Source organism: Salvelinus fontinalis, chromosome 11 (genome assembly GCF_029448725.1).
Source record: "Salvelinus fontinalis isolate EN_2023a chromosome 11, ASM2944872v1, whole genome shotgun sequence".
Lineage (NCBI taxonomy): Eukaryota > Metazoa > Chordata > Actinopteri > Salmoniformes > Salmonidae > Salvelinus > Salvelinus fontinalis.
The window spans coordinates 41,790,935-41,815,208 of NC_074675.1; the positions used below are offsets into that span (position 1 = coordinate 41,790,935).

The window sequence follows — 24,274 nt, forward strand, 5'->3', positions numbered from 1 at the left end:
TTGCAATTCTTTGACGAAATCAACAATGAATCAAGCAATTCATTTCGTGGAATTAGATGCTTAATCAAACAATGGCCCCAGATGACATGGGTACGAGGTGCTGATTCAGAGCAACATTAAAAAAGAAGGGTTAATGTCATATAGTGTGAAATTAAATTCAAAATCAACTGTAAATCTCTCATGGCTGTCGACACATGCCACAGTCGGACAAAGAAAACACTGTTCCTGTCTACTATTCTCACTCTCTCCTCCCCTTTACATTTCTGTACCTCATTGCCTTTACACTTGACTAGTTGTGCTGAATTGCGAGCAGCAATTAGGGCTTAGAGAACCCTCACATGGACAATCAGAGCCTTGCCAGGGCCCTTATCAAGTGCATGTCTCATTTGCGCGGGATACAAGCCTGATGCCAAGTGGGTGGTTTTCCAGGGATTATCAATGTGAAGTAGCGAGATGTTCTCCACACACTGTTAGACACGTGAGGTCGTGGCTGTTATGTGGGATAGTTATCCAAAAGTTAGGTGACTCTTTAAGTCTGCTCCAACCCATCTTCCTGGATAGTCTGTCTGTGATCTAGCACACCTGTTTCTACTCCTTGATTCCCATGATTACCTTGATTAGCTCAATCAGGTGTGTTGGAGCAGGGCTGGAAGAAAATCCTGCATGCCCAGAAGCTCTTCGGGAAGGAGGTTTGGCCACCCCTGTTCTGGAAGATTCTGAGGTGGAAAGCTAGTTATAGCTCTTCTATTTAGCGAGGCGAGCTCAGTCCAATGTCAGTGTTAGCGTTAGCATGCTAGCTGCCAAGAGCCATGTCGAGCATCAATCGTCGCCTGACTTCTGTTTCTCTGTAATGTTTTGGTAAATGGTGGCCTCGCTCATTAGAGACAAAATGGGGGGGGGGGGGGGGGGGGGGGGGCAGGGGCCAGGAGATGTAAGGCATCTACACAGCAGATAACATGGAACTCATGGACTCATCTTACAATGTGAATATTTTGAGTTCTGAAAACATCTGACAAAACTTGATTTGGGAGTGAACTATCACTTTAAGACAGTAGCTGGGGGTACGGCCTATTCCTTTGTTCAAAAGAGAAATAAATAGTTAACAACTTAACAACAAGGACGGGTGGTGGAAACAAATATTATCATAGTGCCACATGGCACAAAGCGACTTACTTGCCCATTTGTGAATTAGCATAACACTAGCAACTTGCAACTGCCGTAAACTGATTCCTTTGTCTAACTTTTTAAAAGGAGTGGTAGAGTGTGATAATGTGGAGTGTGAGAGCATTGCTGGAAATGGATATAAAGACCATATGTGGTTCCATGTAGCTCCAAACTTATTTCCTGTGTATTAGTGCTGCAATCTGCCTAGTGTTAAGTGCTTCATTTTTCATACTTGTATGGGATCCATGTTATGCATAATTCATGTGTGGATGGGCCTGACTCTGGAGGTACCTTAGATAAATATTTAAACACCAAATTACCCACTACAATGTGGCAGGCGGGCCCCACATTCTACCAGACACATCTCCGGCACTCCCTCCTATTCACTAACACAGTGCAGAACTTCACACACAAGCATAGAGCAAGGTGGCCTCGCTCATTAGACAAAATGGAGGGGCCAGGGGCTAGGGGCTAGGAGATGTCCCGTAAAGCAGCATACGCATAATGCACTGTGTGATATAAAACAGCTTGTCAAGATAGATGTGGCTAGGAGCGCTGAATGAACTATGTCTGTTTAATATGACTGGCTCACTGTAATGTAATGTTCAGGATACCAGTGACTCATGTTTATACACAACAAGAGAGGGAAAAGGTTACTGTGCCATTCTGTAGAGTCGGCTTCGATACACCCAGCTGCTAGCTTAGCCTTCTTCCCCTTTAGTGACTGTTTCTCTTGCTAATGGTTGCTAAATGAAATCAAATTGTATTTGTCACATTCTTCGTAAACAAAAGGTGTGGATTAACAGTGAAATACTTACTTACAGGTCCTTCCCAACAGAGCAGAGAGAAGAATGTAGAGAAATAATAGAAAAGTAAGACAGGAAATAATAAAAGCAATACACAATGAGTAATGATAACTTGCCTATATACGAGGGGTACCAGTACTGGGTCGACGTGCAGGGGTACGAGGTAATTGAGATAGATATCTGCATAAAGCTAGCAATAAAGTGACAATCACCGGGAATATTGTGCAACTATGTGAAGCCTCAGCAAAATAGCATAACAACAAATCCATACCTTAATTTCTGATTCCCAAGGATAAACTCAAAGTACATTTAATAAGATGTTGATTGGCTAGGTTGGTTGTCTTTCTTATGGTAGCATCAGGCTAGGTGGTAGTTGACAACTTCTGTTATTGTGGTTAGCTTTGAATCAGTCCAGCTAGGAGTTTGCCACCTGTGCAGGCCTTTATTAACACATCTTAGACTTGAAGGAGTTGTGTGTATTTATTGCGGGAAACATGTATCTTGAACCTTATCCTTGTCCTGTTTTTAATTCCTGCCTCCTGTACATTGTGGTCGTTGACAAACAAAATGATTTCTGCTGTCATAGTGTTTCAAATGTCACCCGCCGTTTTTCTGTCAGTCAATGTAAGCATTTGCATGGCAAGGTTTTGCCTTGCCTGTACGCGCTAGGTACAATGAGCACAGCCTGTGGTTTACTCAATGTCAACCTCCACCTTCGAAAAGGGTCAACCTGCAACGAGACTGGAGTATTGTAGTCAGCAGGAAGAATGATGGAATTAGCATTTCTACCATAGCAGAATGTGATAAACAGCTGTTGTTTGACTTGCACACTCACTGGGTGTGGATGTGAAGTAGCGAGATGTTCATTTTCAGTTGGGATTTACAACATGGATTCCCATTGAAGTATGCTCATGAAAGGACTGAACAGACACACTGTTTAGACACACTGTTTAAATGTAAATACATCACTAAACCTTCGCCCCTAACCTTTTATTCCTCCACTTTAAATATGTAGTCCCTATACTGTATTGCACTCTAAATTGATGACTTAATTTACAACACCAGAATGTATTTACTACAAGGATTATATCTGTATTCCTACTTCTCTTGATTGCATCCTTATACAAGTATCTGATCTTATGTGTAAAGGCAGTCAATGTTGTTCTCCCCCTTAGACGAGAAGGAGCATGGATAGGACCAAGATGCGGATTGAGGGAAATAAGCCATCTTTTAATGAAAACAGCAAACAAGACACTACAAACTACAAAACAACAAACGTGACTAACCTTCAACTGTCCATGTGTGGACACAGGAACAAACACCCACAAAACCCCAGTGAAACCCTGGCTGCCTTAGTATGACTCTCAATTAGAGACAAACGATACACACCTGTCTCTAATTGAGAATCATACCAGACCGAACACAAAACCCAACCTAGAAATACAAAACATAGACTGCCCACCCAAAACACACGCCCTGACCAAAAACACATACAAAAACAACATAAAACAGGTCAGGACCGTTACATTATGTTTCCACATTGAGAAGCAATGCAGACTCCAAACAGAGTCTGGCTTGACCTCCAAAGACAATCCTCTTAGCGATACCGTGCAACTGCTGAAATCTGCAACTTTGTGACCTTCTGGTGTGAGCACGTTGATAAGGGAGAGAAATCACTTGCTCTCTGCAACATTTAGCCCCCGCACTAACTATTTATGTCCTCTCTCTCTCTCTCTCTCTCCCTCCCTCTCTTCTATCCAGCACCACCAAAGTTTTTAAGAACCCCCAATGACCAAACAGGCGTGCAAGGAGGCGTGGCGTCCTTCATTTGCCAAGCGACGGGAGACCCACGCCCCAAGATCGTTTGGAACAAGAAGGGGAAGAAAGTCAGCAACCAGAGATTTGAGGTATTAGGTCTATTGTTCTGATGTAAAATGCTCGACAAAAACGGGAATGCTCAACAGTGCTTTTGGTCCTCCAACAAACCCCTAACACATAATCCATTTCCCCCCTCTCGCCCAAACCTTCTTTGCCACCACGCATTAGCAGGCTCTAATAATCAGGCTGGCCCAGGCCGTCTGACATGCTTGAGTTATAATGAGCAAGTACACAGAGATCTGGTGACAGATTTGTAATTAAAGAAAGAAAGGATGAAAGAAAGAAAGAAAAGGGGGAAGAAATGGTGTTCCCCAGATACCTATATTTATGCTGTGTTTGGCTGCCTCATGCAAAACGAGAGCGATGTAGCTCTGTGGTTCAAAGCTCTTTTGCTTCGTGGCATCTTTATCTAAATGCATGTCCCCATCCCTGCTTGGTTTGGCTGCAAGCTTTGATTTGTTCTTCTCTTTAATCGCCATGACAAATAATACATCATCTCCGAACACTGATAAGATTTCTATTAATTTCTGTGTCATTCCCTTTCGGAGAGTATCATAGTGTGTCCCCCCCCCCCCCCCCCCCCCCCCGCCGCTTCTTGCCACACTACTACTCAGCAGTAGTGGCTTATCTGGGTTTGGAGAACCTTCTCGCATCTTTGGCGTCTCACACGCCGGGCAGAAATTGAATCTTCTCAGAGTGCATCGCATTTGCGCCGCTCCACGTGCTGGATGCTAACACGCTAGCTTGCTAACACTCCCTTCGCCATCGCGAGGTTTGCTTGCTTGCTTGCAACCACCCTCATTCCCCCACTCACGTGCCGCCGCCTCCTCATCCCTAACAAAGCCCATTTCCCTTTACAGAAACACTGAGACTTTCTCAACCCCATTTTCTTTCTATTTGAGTTTGAAATGGGGAAGGGAGCACTTTTACTTACCATCATCACATGCTCTTGCAATGATTGCCCAAATGTACCATTGTCGCTTGGCCACTGAACCGTCAAGGTGTTTTGTTAAACTAACACGTGAAATGATATGCTCTGAACTGTACCAATGAGTATCGAGGCCGGCCTCTGTACATGTGTGTACATGTGTGTCTGGGTGTGTGCTTGTGTGTCTGTCTGCGTGTGTGTATGAAGCAGAGGTTCTTACCAGTCCATTGTTGTATGTAAACCTACCTAAAAATGCTTAAAAATGAGTTATGATACAGGGCTTTCTAAAAACAGTGAGTATACAGCATGCAACGATAGCTGTAAAAGCTACAAAACACCTGTTTGTGAACATTTTGTGTGTCGTCCGTCCAAAACAATCGGTCATGTCTTTTTGTACTACTATCCCGTCATGGTGATAACAATTGTTCGTTACTGTTTATCGAACCACATTTAATTGTTTGTTAATGTTCTGTCCCATTTGATATATTTCAATGTGATACATTTTTTTTTGAGAAATAGTGTGTTAACTTTAAGAGTGGGGCGAACCAAAATGAACATAAAATATAAGAACAGACGCAAAAGTTAAAGTAATTACATTCCTGACTGGCCAATAGATACTTTCCCATTCTTAAAGTTAGTTGTCCACTTTGGTTATCTTCCCAATAATTAGTACACAAGACAAACTCATATTTCGGATTGAAAGTTGATGTCAAAGCCATCTTTGAATTAATATTATGTTTAATCTTCCAATACATCACTATATAACAATAATAAGCTCCCTGAACACAACTTCTCTGGTAATAACTATACCAGTGGGTAGCCAATCATAAACACGAACAACAGTCTAAGGGCATAACTAGCCATACAAAACATTGATCAATATTGACAATGATGTAATTATTATCTACGTGCTACAGACATGGGATATTGTCCTCTTACACTCACAATGCGTGGGTTCTATATCAATTGCCTAAAAATCCATCCTCTCCTCGTCTCCTCCCCTTCACCTGCACATAATTGAAAAGACATGCCTCAGGCTGACTTTCACCTGGTCAGTTGTTTCAGGTCAGAGCAATAAATGAGAGAAGGTGAGTGATGGATGGGCTTTTTAGACAATTCAGAAAGAGCACATATACTCCCAAACACTCACTCAAATAAGGTGCTTTTATTAAGAGCTGATATTAGGATATAATTTGACGGTATACTATCCATAGCAGCTTTCATAGTTTTCTGACGGGAAGCACAGTGTGTTTGGCACCGTCAAGTGTTGTAGGCCAAATGTGTTTATTCTCTGCTGCAGGAGTGGTTGGAATTGCTCTGTGCAAGCTTCCGTCACCGATTGTGAACAAAAAAACTCCTTTAACATATCTTGTTTCTCGCACCTGCAGGTGATTGAGTTCGATGACGGCTCTGGCTCGGTGTTGAGAATTCAGCCCTTGCGTACGCCCCGAGACGAAGCCATATACGAGTGCGTCGCCTCCAACTCTGTTGGAGAGCTGAGTGCAACTACGAGACTCACTGTTTTACGTGGTAGGTGCTGCTTTCTCCGCAACCAAAATGCTAACTCCTGTTCATTTAACTCTCAGTTTCTTCAACTAACCAACCAGGTAAGCTAGATTTTCTTTGTTTCTATGTCTCTGCTGTCCTCTTTCTTTTCCCTTTCAACACATATAGTTGAATATCAGGTTTTGGTTCCACTCATGTTGAATGTACTGACTTAGTTAGTCTTACTCAATTAGTAACTTAGCCAAATAAGTTGGATTTTCTAAATCAATTAACACATTTTCAAACATTTTCCTGACACGATAATTAAGATGCTGGTTGAGTTATGCAAAGTAGTTTCTATTTCTGGCTCTTGGTGTTCTAATGGAAAGTTGAGCGATATTCAAATCACATTTAATTTGGCTTATCTGCTTCTGCTTTAATATTCACTTAACTGGAGAGAAAGGAATGGCTCTTTGAATCAGGTTTAAAAACAATGAAATGTCTCAAATGTAAGTAGCTCATTCCGTCATATAGGTCATGAATTATCATGTTTTAGCTCCTCTTATAATTTAACTGTATAACTAAATTAATTTCCTGTATTTGGTTGTAACTTTGTAATACTTGCAGTTGCTTGAGATATATGCACTGTCATAGGAAGTGCAAATTCACAATAGTTTACTTTGATAACAAACATTTGTCGCATATCAGAAGTTATTTGCTTGCACCACAATCATAATCACTAGCACATACTGTACATATAAAAAGCAAATGCTTATCTTGATTCCACACATCATCCTATTGAAATGCTAAAGCCCACTGTCCCGGGACTCAAAAAGACAATGTGGTTTTAGACCTATCTCTCTAAAGCAGACTTGTTATGTTCTGAATGGAGAAAATGCCTATAAAATGCCTTGGCAATCTGAATGAGGTGTGTTCCATTATCCCCCACAATTACACAGCATGGAAAATGAGTTCCTATTGAGTGGGGAGCTCCCGACCTAAAGGAATGAGCTGGCTCGGCGACTCTCTGAAGCGCCTTGTCATCTCTTCCTTATCTCCACCGCCGAGGCGAACACGAGGCCCCTGGCACGGTCCCCGAGGGCCCACTGAAAGGGAAAGGTGGCAGATTCCCATGCATCCTCTCCCCATGTTTACACTGTGTGTGTGTGTATGTGTGTGTGTGTGTGTGTGTGTGTGTGTGTGTGTGTGTGTGTGTGTGTGTGTGTGTGTGTGTGTGTGTGTGTGTGTGTGTGTGTGTGTGTGTGTGTGTGTGTGTGTGTGTGTGTGTGTGTGTGTGTGTGTGTGTGTGATGAATTTGTGATGAAACACACAATAACATGCAGGCACATACTGTATACACACACACACACACACACTTACACAGAGACAGGCGAGGGAAATGAGTGTCATTGTATCTGCTTCACAGAACCTATGCCTCTCAGCTCGACTAAGGCATTAGCATGTAAAGTGCCTTCAGAAAATATTCACAACCGTTGACTTTTTCCACATTTTGTTGTGTTACAGCCTGAATTTAAAATTGATTAAATTGTGAATTTGTGTTACTGGCCTACACACAATGCCCCATAATGACAAAGTGGAATTATGGATGGTGTATGAGTCACTACAAAAATACAGGCGTCCTTCCTAACTCAGTTGCCGGAGAGGAAGGAAACCACTCAGGGATTTCACCTTGAGGCCAATGGTGATTTTAAAACAGTTACAGCGTTTAATGGCTGTGATAGGAGAAAACTGAGGAGGGATCAACAACATTGTAGTTACTCCACAATACTAACCTAAATAATAGAGTGAAAAGAAGGAAGCCTGTACAGATAAAAAATATTCTAAAACATGCACTCTGTTTGCCATAAGGAACTAAAGTCAAACTGCAAAAAATGTGGCAAAGAAATGAAATCCAACTGAGTACCACTCTTCATATTTTCAAGCATGGTGGTGGCTGCATCATGTTATGGGTATGCTTTCAGCATAACCTAAAACACACTGGAGTTGCTTACACAGATAGCATTAAATGTTGCTGAGTGGCCTAGTTACAGTTTTGACTTAAATCGGCTTAAGAATCTATGGCTGTTGCAATGATCTATAAAAACAAAGAGAGTTGCACACAATGTATAAACACAGTAATTTATTGGGTAAACCACCAACGTTTCGGCATCTCTTTGCCTACTTCTAGCAATGATTAACAACCATATATATATTGTACAATGCAGGTGTGCAAAGCTCTTAGCCAGAAGGACTCACAGCTGTAATCACTGACAAATGTGATTCTATCATGTATTGACTCAGGGGTGTGAACACTTAGGTAAATTAGTTATTTAAATATTACATTTTCAATACATTTGCTAAAAAATCTTGACATGATATCACTTTGTCATTATGTGGTATAGTGTGTATAGTGTTTGAAAAAAATACATATTTAATCCATTTTGAATTCAGGCTATAACACAACAAAATGTGGAATAAGTAAAGGGGTATGAAGGCACTCTAGTTATGTTACCAGTCCCTAGTTCCCTATCTCTCCTTGTGTCCTATCACCGCTTTGAAGGTGAGCGAAGCCACATAGGCCGTAGCAGAAAGCCCTTCTGTGTTGCAATAAAGTAATGCTTTCTGGTCAAGCCAGATGAGAGCCAGGTCTCTCTCACTCACTCATGCATGCACCAGACGCCCAGATATACACACACACATCCACACAAACCCTCAACAGATTTGCTAAACTCTACCTGAATGAACACATTCAACAACAAAACAAATCTAGTCTAAACACCTGCTTTTCTCTAGAATGTGTTTCTGACCAGCAAAACCGACCAAAGTCAAACATTGTCGAAGTTGTGTTTCAGAATGCAACTTCTATTGGAGGCCTCATGTCTTATTCATGTAGTCTACTGAGCTAGAATGCGAGTGCCCGTTGCAAGGTCAAGCTTTTACGTTAGAGAGTGGGGTGGTGGGGTACAGTTATAGGGCAATGTAAGGGTAGTGTACTTTTACAATGTAACAGAACGATGCATAATACATAACACAAAAAGCCAGAGACATACTATTTTCAATCTGCTCTGTTCCAAAAATAGTCTACGTATCTCCGACATGGTTCTGTATCTCCCTTGGAGAATATTTTGCTATTTGAGGCCATTTTGTTAAAGAGCCATTTAGAAAATTCCTTTGCCATGTACTTTATTTGAGGCTTGATACACCGAAAAGTAATATCTGAGTTCAATCTGTCGGCGTAGCTAGGAGCTTTGGAGATTCTATCTCTAACCTTGTATTCCTCTTGCCGACATGCGACAGACGCAATAGATACGTAAACGAATCACAGATGAAGACACTACTAATCCAGTGATACATATAAAGTGATTGTTCATTTAGTTCATTTGTGCTCCAGTGGCCTGTGCTAGGAGATTGGTTAGCATCTGTTTCTGGTAGCTAGCTCCAGGGGGAGATAATGGATAATTCCATAAAGAGGGAAAAGTAACATTGTTGTAATTGCCACAGCAATGAAGAGTCAGGCCTGCGAGGTGAAGAATCCAGTAGCAGAGATATTAGCATTTGGGTGGGCTGCGGACTTGATGGGAAACGCCATTAGTAATGAACTTCTCTGGCTTAGAGAAAGTAATTTGCGTGAAAGGCAAACCTGCGAGTGTAATGATGTTTGTACCCAGAATCTACTTTTCCAATGAATGAGGGACCTAATTTGCATATTGCATTTTTCCCCGCTTCTTTCTCTTCCCCCCTCCATTTTGATCAACTCGGAGATGACTTAAGTCATGTCATATGTGATACGGGTGTTTGAATGAAGGTTATATGATTTGAGGTTGAAATTGGAAAATGGTCGAAGAGGAAGGGTGATAAGAGAAGTCAGAGAAGCACAACAAATGGAGTCGTAGTGTTGATGATGTCCATGTATAGTGTTAGATTTTAACATTTTATGTTTTTTGTCTGATTTTACAAAAGGTGTTCTTGTACAGTAGGATATTTTTCATATTCCCCCAGGGTAGACAGAGCACGATAAGACATTGATTCCCAAATTAGAAAAGTATTGCATCAGCCAATATGTCAACCAAGAGTCCATACACTTTAGATAGAGAGAGAACCATCCGTTTGTCATTCTAACTACTAATCTATATCTACAGTATATTACATGTCAACCGGAGCATTTAGCCATAGATTTTCAATAGTAGGCAGGTAAATAATTGCCTTTCAATGTAGGCACCAAACACAAGCACAGACCTCATGTTACTTCAGCAGTACAATCGTATGCTATTATCATGTGCTATGGCTACGTCAATTTTCTTCACGGCAGATTCATTCATGATTAAAAAAGGTCATCTCTCCATTTATTCCCATTATACTGTGAATCGTAATTTCTCTCGCCACTCTCACAAGCGTGCAGATGTGCTCAACTTGACAGAGTGTAAAATAGGAAGTCGCTCTACTCTGACGGAAAAAAGGCCCAAACAAATTGCATAATTTCCATTTGTAAGATGTGTCGCAGGGTGCTCTTGCTCTGTAAAAGTGGCCACGTTGTAGGGAAGGATAATATTTCAGAAGAAGGAGCCTATAGACTACAACTTAGTTTACATGCTTAGCTTTCTACATCTTGCGGTTTTCAAACACTCGAGTAGAGTACAGTTTGAATAGTGTAATATGGAATGAGAAAATGTGTATTAGGGAATGAAGTGCTGCTTCTGTAAAGAGAGGAGAAAGTGAATATTATGAAGTTCCACCCGCGTAAACCAATAAGAATGTCTATAAAAAAGTAATTTGTGTATTGCTATGTATTTGTAGGCCGTACTGGCATAAATTCACCACAGTGATAAACTTAAACCAGTCTGAAGTTCAGAGTAGAACCCAGACAAATTATATCCTATTCTTTCTTTTATCATTCCCTCGAGTTGCAGTGCCCAGGCTATGTTTGCTCTTTGAATCCAACAAGGAACAGAATACGTCTAGACCAATATTATTCTTGAGCACGCCCCTACCCACACAGATACATCACAATGTTTGTCCTCTTCACCATACTATTTTGCCAGGATTTTGCATTTCAAATCCTAAAGGACTATTTTTCTGTGTCGTGTTGTACGGTCTTAATACTAATTCTTCACATGACTTTGTTTCTCTACTCTGTAGCCTACGTCCCAGGTTGTACTTAAAACAAGCACAGCCTGACCGAAAAACAAAAACATTAACTGAGCGTTCAAATTGCTCGTGAAGCATATTGCTGCCTCAGCTGTCTTGGACTGCCAGAGCAAGGCACGCAGTGGGGGTGAAGCAGGTGGCTATTGTAAAATAGCTGTGCCTGAGATCGCTATGTTTGCGAAAGGCAATGCAGAAGGTTAACAAGGTAGCATAGTGGGCCAGGAGAGAGAACACAATTCTGTTTGGTTCACCGGCAAGTTCTGTAGATACCCCATGCTACAATACAGAACACTCAGAACACTCAATTGGGCTGCAGAAGTATCAATAAATAGGGTCTTTCAAAATCCTGCTGACTTCAACCCAGGTGAACTCCTTTTGAGGGGAGAAATAAGGAATAATTATAAAGTGCCTGAGACAGCGTTTTAAGTGTAGCATAATGTTTGGTACGGTCATAAAGCAGTACGATTTCAAATTTCTTTCTGGTTCCTGAGCAGTTGAACGTCAAGTGGAGCATGGCAGTTGGTTATTTGAATGAGAGCAAAAAGTGGTCATCGGGTCTAAATGAACAGACACGGATTATTTACATTTCCCCATTTTGGATTTAGTATTTTCTTCTAAACTGTGGTGGTCCCATGTGATCCCGTGTTGCTCAGTTGGTAGAGCATGGTGTTTGGAATGCCAGGGTTGTGTTTTCATTTCCCAGGGGGACAAGTAAAAAAAAATATATGAAAATGTATTCACTACTGTAAGTTGCTCTCGATCATCTGCTAAATTACCAAAATGTAAATGTACAAATTTCAACTCATCAGCAGATTAAGGTATTTTATCAATATTGTCCGTCTTCTATAAATATGTCCAGATAGATAGCTCTTGCATCATGCACATTTTTCAATCAACCGCAAGCCTCGGAATGATTGTAAAACTGTGGTGAAGCTGCACATTATAATATTAATCTGTTGGCCAAAAAGGCGAGTCTTGTATTGGCTCTCCCCTCAAATCTAAATCTCCTCAATCTCGTTCATCACCAGAAATGGAACAGATAGTGACAAGTTATTTATGATTGTAATTAAAAAGATTGAGTCGACAGTCCTCAAAGAAATTGATCTCTCGGCGGGAAGATAATTCTCTCCTACATTTCCCCGCTTAATTAGTCTAGGGTGGCGAATTGGTATTTGTACAGTACTGAGCGTGATTTAAGACAAAAAAAGTGTGTTGTCGTGGTGTTTAGCTAGAAATGACCTGTGGCCTGCTGCTATCAAGATGGATGTGCTTCTTTATGGTCCAATAGCGAGCGTGAAAACATCTGCTGAAGCAACAAAGGGACTGGGTTTGCACTGTTAAAATGATAGATAATGTGCTGGTCAGGATGGTGGAGTATTTTCAAAATAAAAGTAACATGACCCCCTATAAATTAATCATTATCGATTCGGACAGATGGGGCTAGTATATTCTGCTTGGTGCTCCACTATATCAGTGTCCTCTGTAATGACCTCAGGTTTTAAAATGGGAAGCGCAATTAGTTGCTTAATGATTTGAAAATGCTAATTTCTTGTCACATCTCCTGGCAACAATTATTTTACTTGTTAATAGCCCCAAAAGGTTGGAGAATACAAAAAACTAATCTCCTACATGGACATGCCAGACAAGCAAATTTCAAGGCCTAAACATTCCAATACCCAATTTTGGTGAGAGATACCTATCGCGTACTGTAGGTTTCATCCCACTAATGGCACTACCATACAAATCAAAGGACGTGACAGCAAATTAATAATAGCTCAGTCATTTCAATTATCTCCATTAGTTCTGTTGCTCTATATCATGTTACAAACCTGGAAGGTATGCGTGGAAGTAGCTATCTGCACACACCAGTCAAAATCATCGCAATTGACAAGGGGCTGTTTGGTGGAATGTGTCATAGTTACCGGGAAGCATTCCGTGGGATGTGGGGACTTGAAGGTCGTAAAGTGGGAGTGTATTAGCCTGAGCCAAGGAGTCAAGGGGTGGTAATGTAGGCGCTTCGCTTTGATCTCAGCCATACTCAAGTCATTTTCTAGTACATTAATCGGGCAATTTAGGGTCACTTCTAATGCATCTAATGATCCTCTTGAGAAACCTCTTCAAGCCTGCCTGCAAGGGTACTGCTAATTAAAGCCAAACAACTTTAGACTGGTAAAAAAAACAAGGTAGGGAACAAATAGCCTAACTTTTGTTGAATGTTTTTCCATAGTTGTCAACATACGATCTTGGGTTATTTCGATTTTATTGATTTATTTAAAAGGTACAATGCAGACGTTTTTATCTCAATTTCAAATAATATCTGAGTTACAATTAAGTACCATACCAAAAGAAGCAAAAATATCTTCTGTCACGACTTCCGCCGAAGTCGGGTCCTCTCCGGCGCTCGGCGTCGCCGGTCTTCTAGCCATCATCGATCCACTTTTCATTTTCCATGTGTTTTGTCTTGTTTTTCCTCACACCTGGTTTCAATTCCCTCAGTCATTTGTTGTGTATTTAACCCTCTGTTCCCCCCCATGTCTTTGTGTGGGATTGTAAGTGCGTATGCACGTGTTGTTTGGTGCGCGACGGGTTTTTGTACCCAATTATTCTTGTTATTTTTACGCCGTGGGTTTTGCTATTAAACTGCTCCGGCTATTACCAAGTTCTGCTCTCCTGCGTCTGACTTCCTTGCCACCGATTACGACCCCCTTACAGCTTCTTAGCAAAGATACATTTCTCAAGCAAGAATTTAGCTAGGACTGTCTGGTGATGTCACCAGGCAGCCCAAAACTCAATCCCACCAAAACAGGCTGAAATTTCAACCGGTCTTTTCAACAGCTCTTACACTAAAAGGGCATTATTATAATTTTCAGAATTTCACAGTATTATTCCAACCTCATAGTGTGGAAATATACAGTGAGCTCCAAAAGTATTGGGACAGTGCAATATGTTTTGTTGTTTTGGCTCTGTACTCCAGCACTTTGGATTTGAAATGACACAATGACTATGATGTTAAAATACAAACTGTAAGCTTTAATTTGAGGGTATTTTCCTCCATATCCGGTTAACCGTCTAGAAATTACAGCACTTTTTACAATAACAGGATAGTTTAGGATTTTTCACGATTCATTCAGGATTATCCATAATCACGGTAGCATCCACATTAATGTAATATTTAGAAACTTATTCTATTCTTATTTACAATAAAAGTGACTCCAAAATGAAACAATACATTATTTACCATTCATTTCCACTGGGCAGAAAATAACCTGAAACACAACCAAAATAAACAGCAAATGCATTCAACAAATTTGTACAGTCACAAGCTTAATGTAGTCATTGCTTTCTAGGGATATGAGACCAAATACCTAACTTTTTACTACTTTAATACACATACAGTGCCTTCGGAAAGTATTCAGACCCCTTGACTTTTTCCACATTTTGTTACATTACAGCCTTATTCTAAAATGGAGTAAATAAATAAAAATCCTCATCAATCTACACACAATACCCCATAATGGCGAAGTGAAAAAGGTTTTTAGGATTTTTTGCAAATGTATTAAAATAAAAAAAACGGAAATATCTAATTTACATAAATATTCAGACCCTTTGCTATGAGACTCGAAATTGAGCTCAGGTGCGTCCTGTTTCTATTGATCATCCTTGCAATGTTTCTACAACTTGATTGGTGTCCACCTGTGGTAAATTCAGTTGATTGGACATGATTTGGAAAGGCACACACCTGTCTATATAAGGTCCCACAGTGCATGTCAGAGCAAAAACCAAGCCAAGAGGACGAAGGAATTGTCCGTAGAGATCCGAGACAGGATTGTGTTGAGGTACAGATCTGGGGAAGGGTACCAGGCCTTAGTCAGGGAGGTGACCAAGAGGTCAATCTGACAGAACTCTAGAGTTCCTCTGTGGAGATGGAAGAACCTTCCAAATGGACAACCATCTCTGCAGCACTCCACCAATCAGGCCTTTATGGTAGCATGGCCAGACAGAAGCTACGCCTCAGTAAAAGGCACATGACAGCCCGCTTGTAGTTTGCCAAAAGGCACCAAAAGACTCTCAGACCATGAGGAACAATATTATCTGGTCTGATGAAACCAAGACTGAACTCTGTGGCCTGAATGCCAAGTGTCACATCTGGAGGAAACCTGGCACCCTCCCTACTGTAAAGCATGGTGGTGGCAGCACCATGCTGTGGGGATGTTTTTCAGCTCAAGGACTGGGAGACTAGTCAGGATCGAGGCAAGGATGAACGGAGCAATGTACAGAGAGATCCTTGATGAAAACTTGCTCCAGAGCACTCAGGACCTCAGACTGGGGCAAATGTTCACCTTCCAACTGGACAACAACCCTAAGCACACAGCCAAGACAACGCAAGTGGTTTCGGGACAAGTCTCTGAATGTCCTTGAGTGACAAGTCTCTGAATGTCCTTGAGTGACCCAGCCAGAGCCCAGACTTGAACCCATTCAAACAACTCTGGAGAGACCTGAAAATAGCTGTGCAGTGACGTTCCTTATCCAACCTGACAGAGCTTGAGAGGACCTGCAGAGAAGAATGTGAGAAACTCCCCAAATACAGGAGTGCCAAGCTTCATACCCAAGAAGACTCGAGGCTGTAATCACTGCTAAAGATGTTTCAACAAAGTACTGAGTAAAGGGTCTGAATACTTTATTTTTTAAGTACATTTTTTAAGTAAATTACCTTTATTTTAGCTGGGTAACTCCCTTTGAACCAATGCGTCTTTTTCAAGGGAGCCCTGCATGTACACAAATCATAGAAATTTACAACATTTACAAATACAATGCAAAAAAATATATATTTACAAACAATATAAGTAAAGCAATCACACTTATGTTAGACAAAAGCTTTGGTGTTATTTGTAGTGTCACATTACATTCTTTGCTAATTCATAGCATTTTGGTGGTTGTATGGAACACATTGGGAACAAGTCTCTCGAACCAAACGTTTCCCACGAGTTTCAAACTCACTTTGCGAGGTTCAAGTGTCCTATGACTAGACCTTGAGCCTAGAAATAACCATTTATGTAATGCATGCCACAAAACCACCAACGCCCCGTGGTGAAACCCCAACTTCTGCGGCAGTAACTTTGGGAAAACTTCTGTCTGTTTATTAGAAAAGAATGATGTAACCTGACTCCATTAAGGCCTTTTGGGACCCAAGATGTCCGTTCTGCCTAGTGTTAGCCCAAGTATGAGTAATCTCCCATTTCTGTAGCATACTCTTAGCCCCAATCTTTTCAATAATGTATCACTTTTTTTTCTCCTCTTGCCATTTATGTAGCACTGCCCTTCTCAGGTGGACATGAACTTGTATAAAGTCTGTTCTTTCAGACATTTACTGTAGATGTTCTCTGGAAATTGCATCAAGACGATACCGTGCCCAAATGGATGAGAACTGAGCCATGGCCTGTAAAATAGCTCAGTGCTGTTACGCTAAAATGGTTCAGGGAGATAATTGGTAAGTGTTCTTATATTGGAGAGTATGGTTTGCAAGTTAAAAAAGGGTGCATGTCGTCATTCAAGGAGTAATCTGACTATAATTCTATACTATTTTGGTGTCCAAAATATGTCTTCCTTACACATTACATACACAAAACCACTCAGATTTTTTACTTAACTTTAGCACGTGCTCTTTTTGAAAAGTATCTGTCCGCAAAAAAAAAATCTGCCCAGCTGGTATCAAACCCAAAAATGAATCGATGAATACTGCAGGTAAGTAATGTGCTTTATACACCGTTTACATTTGTGACCAACAGCCTCAATTCGGTCTTATGGAGCAAAAATGTTAATTGTGTTTTTTACATTGAATAAAATTAGAGACTCAGAGCTAGGGAATTGTCCATCACACACTGCAGTTGAGGAACAATGGGAAAGTAATTCTGCTTTGAAAGTTGATGAACTTGTAACCCCACTTTTGAGAAAATGGCCCTTGAATTTTTTATGGTACACCTACTGGAGAGCTCTTCTTTGTCTACGCCCATTCAGCATCGTTCACACCCTCTTAAACTTTAGTACCACCCATCTCTTTAAGGATTCACATGTGAAGCCATGTGGTAAACACACGCTATATAAAATAAAAAACGCTATTTTTCACATTCACAGGAAAAAGAAGGTGTAAACGATACAGTGATAGTACTTGCATACTGCATAGTAGCAATATCAAAAACAGAAAGTGTCCACATAAAAATATTTTATTAAATATTTGTATCATTATTAGATGACGCTTACCCAGACACACTTGTCTAAATTCATGGGTAATGTGAAGGAAATGCTAAAACCACTCCTCATCAACACCTAGCTAAGTGGATGGGGTCCCTATTGTCTAGAGATGTACACATGTTCATGAAATACAATCGATGGCCGTAATCACCCCCAGACACACCTGCTAATTTGATGGGTCATGTAATAATCCGGCCAACGTGGTAGCTAGCTAGCTAAACAATGAACAGGCATAACCCCGACTCATACAACTACCAATACAAACATTGTCATAGCTGTAGTATGAATCTGCAGGTAGCTAAATGTAAAAAAAAAAAAAACTAGCTAACATTAGCTTTGCAAATGGTTTTCTGATTCAAATAATATTACTACACAGATCATACACGTAACATTAGCTAGCGAGCCAGCAAGCTAACGTTTGCTAGCTAACTAACTGTATGCTTTAACTTGCAATAAAAATGACTTTTTGATCAAATTACAAACGTATATCTGAAAATTTGACTAGACTCTTAGCCGTATACATGGATGAACGCTTCACGGCAGACTGGAACTCTTTAACTCCGTTTGGTTTGTAGCTACATCTTGTTTGGACAGCTTTGTGTAAATTCACTCTGGTTCACACTGACCGTGGTGTGTGTAGAAAGTAGCCCATCACTTTTTCCTGCTGATCTGCCGACAGCGCCTGATAAATTCAGGGCATCAATGTTGTTGAGAAAAGTAGCAAAGCTTTTGTAGTTCTCGATTGCTAGCATTATATCTTTCAAAAACGGTGCGGTAGAAAGGACTGTCAAACACATACGGAACAGCTCACGTTAATTGACAGAAGCGTGCTACATGTCAGACCAATCCAAACTCATCTCCCAGAATGTCCATCCCATACATTATCTCAGCCAATCATGGCTAGTGGGAAGGTTCCTCACTTTTTCCATGGCTAAACCAACTAGGCTTGTGATTTAACCATTTTATTCATATTTATGGATGGAATACAAATGTGTTATTATGTTCCAGAAGGCATTTCTGCCCAAAAAAAAGCATTTTGATAAAAAACACATGTTTATATTAAAATGGTGTTCCTGTAAAGTAGTGACGTGCAGCATGCGCCTAGTTTCATGAAACGAGTCACATTTTAGTAATTTAGCAGATGCTCTTATCGAGAGCAGTTAGGGTTAAGTGCCTTGCTCATGGGCACATCGACAGATTTGACACCTATTCGACTCGGGGATTCAAATCAGCGACCTTTGAGTTACTGGTCCAATTCTCTTAACTCCTAGGCTACCTGCCGCCAGGTCATTAGGAATGCCTGTTTGACCAAACTGACCTTGCTGTTTCTTAATGTAAGGTACATGAAGGTTAATGAACCAATAGGATTTTGCTCCTTCTTGCTTGTTTTCCTGCCCGGCTGGGAGGCTCACCTGGTCTCCGACACTCCGCTGGCCTCCCACTCCCCTGGCCTCCTATAGATATGTTGTGGAGCTAAAGAGGCTAAAAAGTGGGTGTTATTTGCTGGCTAATGATTAGTGGATGCGATTGTATTTCTTATCTCAAGACTGTATTCCTTATCTCATGTGTCTTGGATGCTTCCATTCTCCCCCTATTGGGAAGGGAGAGAGAAGGGGAAAGGGACAATGAGATAGAGAAAGTGTGTGTGTGTGTGTGTGTGTGTGTGTGTGTGTGTGTGTGTGTGTGTGTGTGTGTGTGTGCGTGTGTGTGCGTGTGCGTTTGGCGGGAGGAGGGGGTTGTTAATGTAATAGTCTGATCTATTTTTCCTTGTTGGAGCTTCATGGGAATAGAATAGAATATTTTTTATCTCAACACTTATCTCAATTTAATTTCATAAATTATACTTGGAATACCCATATTATTATATTCCTGGAATAGCAAGACAGGTTTGAATGTAAAGAATACATACTAATACAGGTAACTGCCAAAATAAAGGAAACTACAACATAAAGTGTCTTAATAGGGCGTTGGGCCACCGTGAGCAGCCAGAACAGCTTCCACACCTTGGCATAGATTCGACAAGTGTCTGGAACTTTATTGGAGGGATGCGACACCATTCTTTCACAATAAATTCCATAATTTGGCGTTTTGTTGGTGGAAAATGCTGTCTCAGGCACCGCTCCAGAATTTCCCATGAATGTTCATTTGGGTTGAGACCTGGGGACACACACAACTAACACACACGTTAAACCCCCTATACTCATTTGAGACCCCTCTTTCAAAGTCACTGAGATCTCTCCTAGCCATGTTAGCCAAAACAATGGGCAACGGGGCATTTTTATACATGACCCTAAGCACGATGGGATGTTATTTGCTTAATTAACTCAGGAACCACACCTGTGTGGAAGCACATGCTTTCTATATACTGTGTCCTTTATTAAAGTGTTAATTAAAGTGTTTCCTTTATTCTGGCATTTACCTGTACATGATGGGAAGCACGTATATAGAACATAAGTTTACATACACCTTAACCTTAAAGTTTTCACAATTCCTGACATTTAAACCTCGTAACAATTCCCTGTCTTAGGTCAGTTAGGATCACCACTTTATTTTAAGAATGTGAAATGTCAGAATAATAGAAGAGAGAATGATTTATTTCAGCTTTTATTTCTTTCATCACATTCCCAATGGGTCAGAAGTTTACATACACTCAATTAGTATTTGGTAGCATTGCCATTAAATTGTTTAACTTGGGCCAAATGTTTTGGGTAGTCTTCCACAAGCTTCCCACAATATGTTGGGTGAATTTTGGCCCATTCCTCCTGACAGAGCTGGTGTAACTGAGTCAGGTTTGTAGGCCTCCAAGCTCGCACCCCCTTTTTCCAGTTCTGCCAACAACATTTTTATGGGATTGGGGTCAGGGCTTTGTGCCACAACTTTGGAAGTATCCTTGGGGTCATTGTCAATTTGGAAGACCCTTTTGCAACCAAGCTTTAACTTCCTGACTGATGTCTTGAGATGTTGCTTCAATATATCCACATCATTTTCCTACCTCATGATGCCATAGCTTTTGTGAAGTGCACCAATCCCTTCTGTAGCAACGCACCCCCACAACATGATGCTGCCACCCCTGTGCTTCACGGTTGGGATGGTGTTCTTCGGCTTGCAAGCCTCCCCCTTTTTCCTCCAAACATAACGGTGGTCATTATGGCCAAACAGTTTTATTTTTGTTTCATTAGACGAGAGGACATTTTTCCAAAAAGTATGATCTTTGTCCCCGTGTGCAGTTGCAAACCGTAGTCTGACTTTTTTATGGTGGTTTTGGAGCAGTGGCTTCTTCCTTGCTGAGCGGCCTTTCAGGTTATGTCGATATAGGACTCGTTTTACCCTGGATATAGATACTTTTGTACCTGTTTCCTCCAGCATCTTCCCAAGGTCCTTGTTGTTCTGGGATTGATTTGCACTTTTTGTACCAAACTACGTTCATCTCTAGGAGACAGAACGCGTCCTCTTCCTGAGCGGCATGACGGCTGTGTGGTCCCATGGTGTTTATACTTGCGTACTATTGTTTGTACAGATGAACGTGGTACCTTCAGGAATTTGGAAATTTCTCCCAAGGATGAACCAGACTTGTGGAGGTCTACAATTTTTTTCTGAGGTCTTGGCTGATTTCTTTGGATTTTCCCATGATGTCAAGCAAAGAGGCGCTGAGTTTGAAGGTAGGCCTTGAAATACATCCACAAGTACACCTCCAATTGACTCAAATGATGTCAATTAGCCTAACAGAAGCTTCTAAAGCCATGACATCATTTTCTGGAATTTTCCAATCTGTTTAAAAGCACAGTCAACTTAGTGTTTGTAAACTTCTGACCCACTGGAATTGTGATACTTAATTGTAAGTGAAATAATCTGTCTGTGAACAATTGTTGGAAAAATTACTTGTGTCATGCACAAAGTAGATGTCCAAACCGACTTGCCAAAACTATAGTTTGTTAACAAAAAATTTGTGGAGTGGTTGAAAATCTTAGTTTAATGACTCCAACCTAGTGTATGTAAACTTCCGACTTCAACTGTGTATAATACATACCCCATGTGATTTGGAACAGGTTAGACGCACAATAATAGGCACATTAAAACATGAAGAGACTGAAATGACTAAAAGTCCTCATGGCATTAAGTGTTAAGGGCATCATCACAGTGCATCTTCATGAAAGAAACAGCACTACTGCACTGTTTATGTATTCCTAGCCACGGCTTCTTTATTTATGAATGCTTAATGTGCTCAAAGGAGAGAATGTAAGTTGAGGGACTGTTAAAACCAGAGCTCCCGAGCGTACGCCTCCCGGGTGATGAAGAAAAAAAGAAAGAGACTTGCATCCCTGCTTTGTGCTTGGTAAATAGCTCGAAGCTTTTCTGAAGTTGAGTCTTTTTTTTTCTCTGCTCCTCTTCTTGATATTAGTAATCATAACAGAAAAATTTGCTGATGGCAGATAAGTTGACGAAGAAGACATCCCCCCCCCCCCGCCCTAAACAAATGATGTTCCGTTTTCTAAGGTAAACGGATTCGTCGCTCAGGGTACGAGGCAGCAAATGGAATATGCTAAGTGAAATCCGAGAGAGAATGAGATGTACAGATGCCTAACGGAAATAAAAAGACAAACTCATGTAAAGATAGGAGGATGGAGTCAAAGGGAAAAAATTATGAAAAGAGAGAGGTATTTAAAGAAAAAGTGGTAGATGGAGGAAGCGACTACCTCTTTCTCTATCTACTCCTCTCTTTTCAGCTGCCTTCCTCCCTCCCTCCCTCCCTCTGTCCGTGCTCCCTTTAAGTGATCTCCACCACTCAAAGGTAGTACATCTGCCTGAACTGACGTGCTGTCTGCAAAGCTAGGCGAGCATTTGAGCGTAGACAGAGCTTTGTTCCTGACTGCCTGCCTGGCCAGGCCTGTGGAGAGAAGGCCCCAGTGCCTGTGGAGAGAAGGCCCCAGTTCCCATCCCGCTCCATCTCTCCTTTTCATCATTCTCTTTATCCATCCATTTCAGCCCGACCCCTGGGGCATCCAACACACTCTCACTCCCTACCTCTCTACCTACCCCCCCTCTTTCCCCCTCCCTCACTCTGCTCCCTGTGCTTATGTGGAAATGGAGGGATATCATGGCTAATCCGTCATGTTTATAAAGGTCGCAGCTCAGAGAGTATGCACAGGCACCAATGTGAGCCTCACAGTGGTATCATATACATTTCTGTTGGACTCAGGTCAGCTGATGTGATCTGCTAGTCTGCTAGACATCGATGGCTATAACAGATTTGCGACTGGGGCTACATGGACTGCAGGCATGGAGGAACAGTGGGCGGGGTCAGTTTAGAGGGGCTGGCCTAAGAAGTCGCACCCTTCCCCTATCTGTCAGGCTGCAATGGAAGGGATGTTTGGTTTGGTTGTTCAGCTCGGTACAGTGCGATTTCTGTGAGAGGCCATTTGTCCTCGTAATGAACCTGTCATGTAAAAAGAGCATTCATTTATCCTGGTATTGACAAGACTGAGCATTTTGCATACATTTATGGGGGAAAACTGTTTTTTAAAAGAGTCTCCAGTTTACTGTTAGCTAATCGGTTTTAAGGCTCCTCTCTATACATTGACTCCTGTACATTTTCAGTGTCTTCCTGAATGAAGAATGAGTGGGCATGTTCGTCTGTGAAGGAGGTTTTGAAAAATAGAAAATAAAGCAGCCGATGATTAATTGATTGACTCAGGCATGGAGTCACCATAATCTTACGCATTAGCCGAGGGTGTTTTAATAGCAAATAAGAAACATTGAATTAATTATAGAATCTAAAAGGGGATTTACACATGAAACAATCAGTGGAAAGAGCGAGTGGGGAGAGGATGCTATTTTTCACTGAGACAGAATGGACACCTGAGGTTGGAGAGCTTTCTCCTCCCCCCACTCTCTAACCTCGTCTCTCTCTCTTCCTCCCTCCCTCTCTCCATCTCTTCCTCTTGTGCTTTCCTTCCTCTCTCCTTCCTCTTACTCCTAGAGAAATTCCCATGCATATTTGTAATGGGATACCTCGCTTCTTGTCAAAGCTGATACATTACGATCGTTAATGAACAGACCGGACACAATTTCACAACTCAAATTCTATTTGACCCCTCAGGCGATGGAGGTGAAAAACACATTTCAGCAGCTGTTGAAAGTAACTCATTTTTACACTTGGTCCCTGCATTTTTCGCAAATTAACTTTATGTGCTCTGTAAATTAGTTGCATCCCTTTGTTTTGCTGGATACAGTTGATGCCACTCTGTTTGGGAGGTATGGTAAAATTTAAGGGTATGAACATTTAAACGTTAAAACGTACGTTTAAACAAAATTGGGATCCTTAATCTTTAAAAAAATCCCTAATGGAAAAACGCCCCCCCCCCCCTCGCTCGTCCCATTCTATTCCGAGATAGAGCTTTTGATTGCCGATAGATAGGCCTAGTACACGGTTCTCACTCTGTCTGCCTGGGGGCTGACATGCTTATACTGCCCCACCCCCCTCTCTCCTTCCGTCACTATCATGCAATAAAATATGTGAGTGTTGGTGTCCTCGGAAGTACGGCAACTAATCAGTCCTCCGTTCCCAAAATACTGAATCTTAAGTCGATTCCTAGCTGAAGATTTGTTTTCTTTCTACTAA

At 41.3% G+C, this 24,274-nt stretch overlaps 1 protein-coding gene across 48 annotated transcripts in view; it reads left to right on the plus strand.

Moving 5' to 3' along the window:
* LOC129866077 (receptor-type tyrosine-protein phosphatase delta-like) overlaps positions 1-24,274 on the plus strand; it is a 170,366-nt gene that overhangs the window by 43,733 nt on the left and 102,359 nt on the right. For 33 of the 48 annotated variants that reach the window (XM_055939192.1, XM_055939207.1, XM_055939194.1 and 30 more), the window contains exons 2-3: positions 3,732-3,877; positions 6,165-6,306. In XM_055939192.1, the coding sequence (XP_055795167.1) occupies positions 3,732-3,877; positions 6,165-6,306 (288 nt within the window). Of the gene's footprint in view, positions 1-3,731; positions 3,881-6,164; positions 6,307-24,274 lie in introns of all 48 variants that reach the window. The other 15 variants (XM_055939191.1, XM_055939205.1, XM_055939193.1 and 12 more) reach the window with 1 other exon arrangement.